Raw genomic sequence first — 9836 nt, 5'->3', positions numbered from 1 at the left:
AGCTGATTCCAAAACCCTTAGAGCTAGTAACTTGATTAGTCAAATCCAGAGACGGTATTAACATCCGTCTCTATCTAGCGACGGATTAAAACTTTTGTCGCTAGATTATATAAAAAAATAGGTTTAGGGTTTAACATCCGTCTCGATCTAGCGACGGATTAAAACTTCCGTCGCTAGATTCTATAAAAAAAAAATAGGTTTGGTATTTAACATTCTCCCGCTCGTAGCCTTTGTGACGGATTAGTATATCCGTGGCTATTAAAATTAATAAATAAGCCCACGAAAAGACTGTCGCTAATCTCACTCTAGTTTTTGCGCAAAAAATTCTCGATAATATTAGCTACGCATTTGACAACATCAATGTTCCGTCGCAATACCCGTCGCTAGTCTGGCGCTAAACCGTCACTAGAAGTCTATTTAACAAAAAGATTAAATCTGTCACTACGTTGTTGCTATTCCGTCACTATATTAGCAACGAAATTCGTCCGTCGCTAAAGCCATCGCTATATTCGCCTTTTTTTTGTAGTAGTTTAATTACCATTATAATTTATGGAGAAGTGTCAAATAGGCCATGTACTATTGGCAAATGCTCAATTCCCACCATGAACTAAATTAAACGCTATTTAACCACACTTACCTACTAAATTTGTTCAATTAGCATTTTTAGCAGGTAATTGACATTTTTTTTTATAGGTTACCAATTCAATTATTAAAAAAATAATTTCAAAATAATTTTTTTTAAAAAAAAGAAAGAATACAACGATTCGGTCTTAACGCCACTCGAAGGAACTATTCTTCTTTAAGAGGCATTATAACAACATCTTGCGTACATCCCTTTCCGGACCTTATCCACTCGTATCTGAGGGCGGGAAATGCATGTGGTAAGGCTAGAGTACATCACAATCTCTTGCCAATGCACTCATCCTAGATCTAATGGGCGAGTTGCGCACCTCACACACTAGTCCACACAAAACTCACTTCGAACAAGACAAGTAAGCCAACAACAATCAAGAATCACAAATGACATTACGAATCCATCAAACGCAATATAAACAACAATCCTTGCCCCTAGGACTTTAGCCAAACATGATAATGAGCAAGATCTAGCAAATATGAAATGGATGAACAAGATTTAAACAATGAAGATCAAAGGTTAGATTTCACCAAGATGAATCTAGATCCCTTCCAATGTTTGTAGAAGACGAAAACCCAATCCACAAGCTTTCCAAATCTTCAAGCTTCCTTGCAAAACATCTAGATTTGAGGCTAAAACCCTAGAAAAGAAAATCTAATCGAGCCTAAACCTAAAGCTACCTCTAAGAACTTTCTCTCTAGAATTGTTGAATGATTAATTGAACTCCTCACAAATGCTGAATTTTTGCCCTCTTATTCGCACTCCTATTCACGCACGGCCTCACGCAAATGGATAAGCAAGTCTCAATGATTTTCTTATATCTATACTATATTATACTCAATGCGTAGTGGTGGGTTACTGTAACACCCCCAATTTCCAGTATAATTTAAAATCATTAAAGATTACGAAATAAGGATAATCCTATCATTAATACCCAAAACAGAATGGAAGCTAAACATAAGTGTTGGGTGCTATGCCACATCTAAGCTTGAGAACGTAGATGCACAGGCCAAAACTAACTAAACAAAGCATAAACCATAATCATTATCCAAATTCAAGCATGGCTCACAGGCCGTCTAACAAAGCTAGGAACCGCAGCTCCTTCTAGCGCGCTCTCGGCCAACTAATCAGTACATGAAAAAACATGCGGTATCACAACCGTTATAGAATAATTCTAAGCAACCACTCCACCTGTTGAGTACCATAAGCATATAAATATAGGAAAACCATTTTGAGACATGGGAATACATAAATATAGTCCTGAACAACTCTAGTTTTAAAACTAGGAATAAGACTCAAGACACATCAACAGACTTGACACGACAAGGCACATAACACACAAGCATGCAAGCTATGACCACAAGACAAGACGTCAATAAGACTCAACAATAACAAACAACAACAACAAACACTCCATGTTCCAACCTTATACCAAGTCCCAACCTTTACGCCTCGCCAACTATATATTAGTTCAACATGTACCTCCAGACACCCTGTACTCCTCTTACCTATTCAGATTCTAACTGGGAATCCTAAATCTATTTAAAGGGGATTAGAAGGCATTTAGAACCCCTTCCACCCATCCCTATTCCCTCACTCGAGATCCTCCCCAAAAGATAATCAAAGAATTCCCCATTACCAAGCTAGGGAAGATCGACTAGGGAAAGGACCTTGAGGAAAGATCCTAGGAAGTTGGAGAAGTTTAATTAAAAGGTAACCCATGTCTTACAAAACCTATTTCCTTGCTATATCTTATTTATTGGCTCCTTTTGATAATCATATGTATGATCTTATGATTGTGTCTTGATAGAGCTTATCTTAGGTATATGTTGTGATTGATTGATAATCTTGTTGATCCTGATATTCGTGTGTGGTTATATGCATGATCTTTTGTTTAGGCATGTCTAGAGCTTGTTATTAAGGTTTTATGTGATAGTGTCTTGTTGTTCTTAAGGGTCTTGATGTTCTTGATTTACTATGTGTTCTGGTCTTGAATCTTGGCATGTCTAGGGTTTACATCTAGAGTGTAATTGTGTTGTTTCTTGGCTTAAATTCTTGTGGTTCAAGTCCATATTGTTGTTAATATCTGTTGGGATGTGTTTGGACTTGATTTTGGGTAAAAGTGATGAACTCCCGGTTGGGAAAGTGCCAAGGAATGTGTGTACAGCGGGTAGCCGGTGGGGGACGAACCCCACCTGACACCCGCCGGTACGTCACCTGTACTAGCGGGTGGCCGGCAGGTGGAGGTGTACCGCTGTACAAGGCCGTCCGCCATCGAGCAGACGTAGGGTGGTTGTCCACCCATCGTACCGCCGTTGGTACGGCGGACGTTGTGTGTTGTTTCCCCCGATGTTGTTTCCTCGTTCCCCGTTGTGCCCCGTTTGATGTTTGGGGGTCTAGTTTGATGTTTTGGGTACCGTGTTAGGATTGACGAGTTGTGAGTCTTGATTATTGCATGTGGTTTAAGTTGGTATTCGTTGGCCTATGATAGATTTGTATGTTCCCTTGAGAACCTTGTGCCTTTCCCTTGTGTTTGGCATTGTGAATATTGAGTATTGGTATTGAGTATTGATCTAGCTGATTGTTGTTGTTGAATGATGATTGTTATGTTGCTGTCCATGATAAGAAAAGAGATGTGATTGGTAGAAAAGAATATGTTGGCAGTTTAGGACTACAAGTGCTCGGTTATTGTGCTATAGCACAGACCATTTGATTATTGTGCTATATATAGGCACAGATCATGTTATGTATTGGCGCCGCGTGGTGGTCTTTGTTGGCAGTATGTTGATGGGGAGCATGAGTGCTCCAGAGGGATAAGGAAGAAAATATAAGGTGGCCTGGAGGTATATGTTGGAATTGAAATAATGTTGGAGAGCGTACAAGTTGGAACTTGTATAAGGTGGACGTGGACGTGGTGTTGTTGCTCTTGCTTGTTATTGTTGAGTCTTGCTATTGTCTTACTTTATGGTTTAGGTTGCATGCTAGTATCTTTATATTATCTTATGGTGATGAGTCTATTAATGTGTCTGAGTCTTGAGCTTGTTTTAAAGCTAGAGTTGTTTAGGACTATATATGTATTCCTCAGTCTCAAATGGTTTTCTTATATCTACCTATATTGTACTCAACGCGTGGAGTGGGTTACTCAGCATTATTCGCTGACGGTTGTTTAATCATATGTTTTTCAGGTACTGACCAGTAGCTTTGGAGTGCGCTAGATGGACTCGCAGAGTTAGCAATAGTTAGATCTATCATAGTTGCTAAGGCCTGTGTGCCTCAAATTGTATTTGAATATTAATTATGGATTATCTTAGATTAGTTAGTTGTAGCCTGTGCATCTAGGTTCTCCAGCCTAGATTGGCATAGCACCCCGATACTTATGATATTATTTCCGCTCTGCTGGGTATTAATGACAGATTCTCCTTTATTTCATAAGCATTAAATGTTTTAAAAATTAGGGGTGTTATAACTCCACACCCTTATCCTCCGGAGCACCGGATGCTCCCCTCCAACATGACCTCCAACATTCCACCGATCACTCAGCACTCGCAGTGCATTACATTACATGATCTGTGCCTATAACACAATAATCAAGTGATCTGTGCCTATAGCACAATGATCAAGACATGTAGTGCATTACATAACATGATATGTGCCTATAGCACAATAATCAAGTGATATGTGCCTATAGCACAACGATCAAGCACACACAGTGCACATAACACAAGCACTCGCAGTGCGCCATACCTCTAACATATCTTTTCCACCAATCTCGCATCTTTTCGTCACCATGGACAATAACACGACAATCAAGACTTAACAACAATCACATCAAGACTCAACACGACAATACAGTTTAGACCACATGCTTAGACACGAACCACAAATCACGTTACGGCATTTAAGACATCATGCTAGACTCGCGCACGTCAAACGAGAAACAACGGTGCACGGGGAAACGATCAACGGCAGAAAACAACACTGCACCGCCATACAGGCGGTACGGCGAGAGACAAACTCCCGCCGGACTGGCTATGTTCCAACGGACTTCCGGCGGTGCTCAACCTCTCACCGCCACCCGCTGGAACAAGGGCCCTTCCCGACGGGTGGTCGAGTGGGGTTCGTCCTCCACCAACTACCCGCTAGAGCATGCTTCTTGCTAAACTTCCCATCCCGGAATTCATCAATTATGCCAAATTCAAGTCCAAACACTTCCCAATCCTCAACAACAACAATAGGGGTTTGGACATCAAGAATAAGCCAAGAATAATACAATTAAATCCTAAACATAAGCTCTAATCATGCAGCCTCAAGAATAAGCACATAGTTGTTCAAGAACATCAAGAACCACAAGAACATAAGACACCATCTTGTAAACCCTAAAGCAAGCTCTAAACATGCTTAACACAAGATCATGCAACAACCACACAAGATCATCAAGAACAACAAGAATAACAATAATCCAATCATAAATCTAAAGACAAGCTCTATCAAGGCTTAGTCATGAATCACACATACAATCATTCAAAAGGAGCCAATCAATAAAAGATAGCAAGGAAAATAGGTTTTGTAAGACATGGTTACCGTTTTTAGCTTAATTAAACTTCTCACAAGTTCCTAAGATCTTTTCCTCAATCGATCCTCCCTAAGCCCGGTGATGGGAATCCTTTGACTATGTTTTGGGGAGGGATTTTCGAGTGTGGGAATAGGGATGGGTGAAATGGATTAAAAATGCTTTCTAATCCCTTTAAATAGATTTATGATTCCCAGTTAGAATCTGAATAGGTAGGTATAGGCTCCCTAATACGATCTGAAAAGGTAAAAGGTTTAGGATTCCTAATAGAATCTGAAAAGGTAAGAGGACCCTCCTTACTTTTATCCAAAATGGCTAACGGCTTTATTTTAGACAAAGGTCGACGGTCCACCATGGACCATATCAATAAATTAATGGATTTAGGTATATGTATATATTTTAGCAAACTATTTAATTATAAGTAAATAGTTCTATTTGGATAATATTTATATTTAATATAAATATTTTAGGAAAAAAACAAGAGGTGTTATAGTTACTTAGCATTATTCGCTAACGGGTGCTACCCTTATGTTTTATAGGTACAGAGTAGACCATTGTGACGCGCTAGAAGAAGACGTAGTTTACGTAGCTCTCCTTTACTCTTAGTCTAGTTATTGTGGCTGTATGTCTTAACTCTAGAATTGTTTGACTTTATGTTGGATTTTGGTATTAGTGCTTGATTTCTAGCCTGTGCATCTATAGATTAGATATATGTGGTATCACATTTCCCGATTGACTGTTAGCTTCCGTGACTTTAATGCTTAATGTTTAGTTTAATCTCTATATCTAAGCTTAATTGCCTTTGGTTTAGTACGTAAAATCGGGAGTTGTCACATCTGCATTTTTGTTCTCATAATTTGGGGTTGTGGTTTTCAACTCTGACAAGCATGTCTTGGCCTTGGAGAAAAGGGATTTGGATGAGGCTTGACCCTCCTTTTGCATAGCTTTGATTTTCCTTTTAATCCACATGGGACACACATATAATGACTACAATAAGTATGAAGCAAACCCACGATATGTGTACATTAGAGAAGAGCCACGAGCACCTAAATCTTCTCATTGCTCCAGTTCATAATTAGCTACTAGAAACAGATCGAGATACTTTCCTGAGACATTGACTTCATGAAATCTCAAGAAAGTGGGGGACTGGATGATGGATAATGGGTCGTTATATCATAGACCGCGTCAAAACGACGTTGTTACTTTAAGTAAAGAAACGACGCGCCGTTAGTTTTAACGAGAGTGCATTTTTGTATGTTAATTACAACTGACACTACAGTATATCTAAACAGACACTGCCTCACTTATTATTTTATATTATCAAATGAAACTGCAGTTATATCAAAATGATACTGTAGATGTGGTGAAATGAAACTGAAGTGTATATAAAATAAACTGAATAACATTTCACATATTTGAGTGTATATTGTACAATAAAGCTGTAATTAAATTAAAATGATCATGTAGTTCTGTTTTAATAAAACTATAGTGTATATAAAATAAAATTAAATAACATTTTCACATATTTGAGTCTATAAATATTGAATGAAACTGTAGTTATATCGAAATGAAACTGTACTTGTGTTGAACTGAAAATACATGTATACAAATGAAACTGAATAACATAGTTATTTTTGCGGAAAGGTACGGAACGTGGAAATGGATGTCGGTTGTTTCATTAAACAAAACGACGTCATTTTAATGCGCGATGCATAATCGATTATGCACAGCGGTGCACGATATAATTTGCCATTTTCCATGGATAATATACTAGGAGCGTTATGCTGTGCAACCGTGTGCACCATTTCAAAAACGACGCCGTTTTGACATCCAACTTTAAAAAAAAAAATTTAAAAATCAGAATTACATAACTACACCTCCATAACTTCATAAATATACATCCAGAATTGCATAACTACACATCCATAATTCATAACTATAAACCCAGAATTGCATAACTACACATCATAACTATACATTCAGAATTGCATAACACACATCCATAATTTATAACTATACATTCAGAATTGCATGCATAACTACACATCCATAACTTCATAACTATACATTCAGAATTGCATAATACACATCCATAACTTCATAACTATAAATCAGAATTGGCATAAACTACACATCCATAATTCATAACTATACATTTAGAATTGCATAACTACACTTCCATAACTTCATAATATAATCAGAATTGCATAACTACACATCCATAACTTCATAACTATACATTCAGAATTGCATGCATAACTACACATCCATAGCTTCATAACTATAAATACCAGAATTGCATAACTACACATCCATAAATTTATAACTATACATTCAGAATTGCATGCATAACTACACATCCATAACTTCATAACTATAACATTCAGAATTGCATGCATAACTACACATCCATAACTTCATAACTATAACATTCAGAATTGCATGCATAACTAACACATCCATAACTTTCATAACTATACATTCAGAATTGAAATTATAATTCATAACTATACATTCAGAACTGCATGCATAATTACACATCTGTAACTTCATAACTATAAATCCAGATTGCATAACTACACATCCATAATTCATAACTATAAATCAGAATGTGAATTATAAAATTATGCACATATGTTTACGTAACTAACGGCAATCGAAAATAATTTTATTTTATTTAAGTAAAACGACGCCGTTTTTACATCCGTGTGCACCTTGCATGGTGCACACAAATGCACAACATAATTATAGTTGCCCTGAGCCACATGGACCGACCCATGAAAGCAACTGGATCAAGGAAGCCCAAGAAAGATATAGATACGAAGCAATCCAAGAGTTTGTCGATTGAGCCTCTTATTCCAATATAATTAGAATTTGGCTCATTATTTCTAGTATAATAAAAATTATGTTTTATATATAACTAGGACTCCAATATGAGGCAGTTTAGAATTCTTATTCCTTGCAGGGCTCTAAGTCCAAAATATGTATAAATAAACCTCTCACATAGACGAATGGGGAGAACTCTGGTATTCACAAAATATTCATTAATACAAAGTTCATATATTCTCCTCCATATATTTTTTCTTATATTTCTCCTATATTATCGTTATCCTCTCCGATATTCTCGTTATTCTAACGATAATGTTGGCCTGCCGTTAACTCCGAAAAGTCATAAAACCAACATCCTCTTCTACCACTAGAATTGCCTCTCCAATTCACCTAAGATTTGCAAGCTTTATCTAGGGCTACATCTTCTAATTATTGATATGGTCGACACAAATCTTTGAACAAATATGGATCATCACAAATGGTGCGATCTATCTTTTATAGAGAATCAACCATTAATCAATAACCAAACATGGATGTTAAGTATATGGATGCTAAGTAATCTATATAATTATTATAATGCCTTCATTTATTTTAAAATTACAAGTAATACAGTATCTAATATGAGAATTTGCAATTAAAGGAATTAGTCATCATGCACTTAACATGTATGTTCCTAGGCCAGATAAAACCAAATAGAATTGAATTGATATGTCGTCATCAAATTACATTAAGTAAGACATTTTTCATTCATTATATTCTTCCTCATTAATTCCTCATTTGCATGGCATCGTCCTCTCTGACAATTGTAACCTGCAACACCATATTATTCTCCATTTGAAGTGGCAGGAACTCACAAATACACCTATCTTCTTTTCCAACAAGGTTCAAATTGCACAGGTTTCTCCACCCTCCAGACAGCCATGTTCGACCATCACCCCAGACAATTACATTTGCTATCCACTCCCTGCCTATCATGTCACGTAGAGTGACGGTTGGAGGTAATTCAAGATTGAAGTCCTTAATGATTTCTCTTGGTATATACTGCAAATCCGATTCAATCCATTAAAACTCATGTACATACCTAAGTAATTAAGAAACAAGCTAAGCTAGACACACATAATGAACATATATATATATATAATATATATATATATATATATATATATATATATATATATTATATAATATATCATCTTTCAATTCATTCCTCCCGCATCAATAAAGATTGATATCTAGAATAATTACCAGACTGGCAACCCTTGTTCGTCTAATTTTGGTCACAAAATAAGGATTTTCAGGTTGAATGTAACGTCCCGATAGAAAAAGATCTGCTCCGAAATAATCAGGAATATTGCTTTTTTTCACACTAGCATCTCTCTTGGATCCACCTAATTAAAATTAAAAAATTAATAATAATAATAATAATAATAATAACTCACTCATAGAATAGACAATGAGAATTATTAAAACTAACTCGTTTGTGCCATTTCCAGTAATGGATCAGATCAAAACTTCAACGCTTCAACCTCAACCTATCAAGAAAGAAAACATTGTGAATGGAAGTACCAAAAGTTACCTAAACACTACATAAATATCGAATTGTTCAACGTAATCTGAATCATGTTATCAAATTCAAGTAATCAGTACCCAAACAATACATTTATATTGAATTGCTAGCTGTAATCCTACTTATCTCATCAAATTCAAGTAATCTTCCTAATCCGTTTAGAGTTTACAAAAAAAAAAAAAAAAAAAAAAAAAAAAAAAAAAAAACTAATTGACAACTCATGCTGACAAATGTAG

The 9836-nt window shown here is 36.3% G+C and overlaps 1 protein-coding gene across 1 annotated transcript; it reads right to left on the bottom strand.

Annotated features, from left to right (window-relative positions):
- Positions 1–8780: 8780 nt before the first annotated feature.
- Positions 8781–9555, bottom strand: LOC109151998. Its single transcript, XM_019299589.1, has 3 exons — positions 9508–9555; positions 9279–9421; positions 8781–9074 (listed from the first exon to the last, which is right to left on the bottom strand). The coding sequence occupies exons 1-3, from the start codon at positions 9518–9520 to the stop codon at positions 8799–8801; spliced, it is 432 nt and encodes a 143-aa protein (XP_019155134.1). The 5' UTR covers positions 9521–9555; the 3' UTR covers positions 8781–8798.
- Positions 9556–9836: the final 281 nt, after the last annotated feature.

This window comes from Ipomoea nil, unplaced genomic scaffold (assembly GCF_001879475.1).
Source record: "Ipomoea nil cultivar Tokyo-kokei standard unplaced genomic scaffold, Asagao_1.1 scaffold2344, whole genome shotgun sequence".
Classification (NCBI taxonomy): Eukaryota; Viridiplantae; Streptophyta; class Magnoliopsida; order Solanales; family Convolvulaceae; genus Ipomoea; species Ipomoea nil.
The sequence above is the reverse complement of the archived record's forward strand: the minus strand, read 5'-3'. Positions and strand labels throughout refer to the sequence as shown.

Bases quoted from the DNA above. Each gene is read 5' to 3' on its own strand.
- LOC109151998 (XM_019299589.1), bottom strand. The intron at 9,075-9,278 runs GTAATTATTCTA...TCGGATTTGCAG, and splicing joins GAACAAGGGTTGCCAGTCTG to TATATACCAAGAGAAATCAT.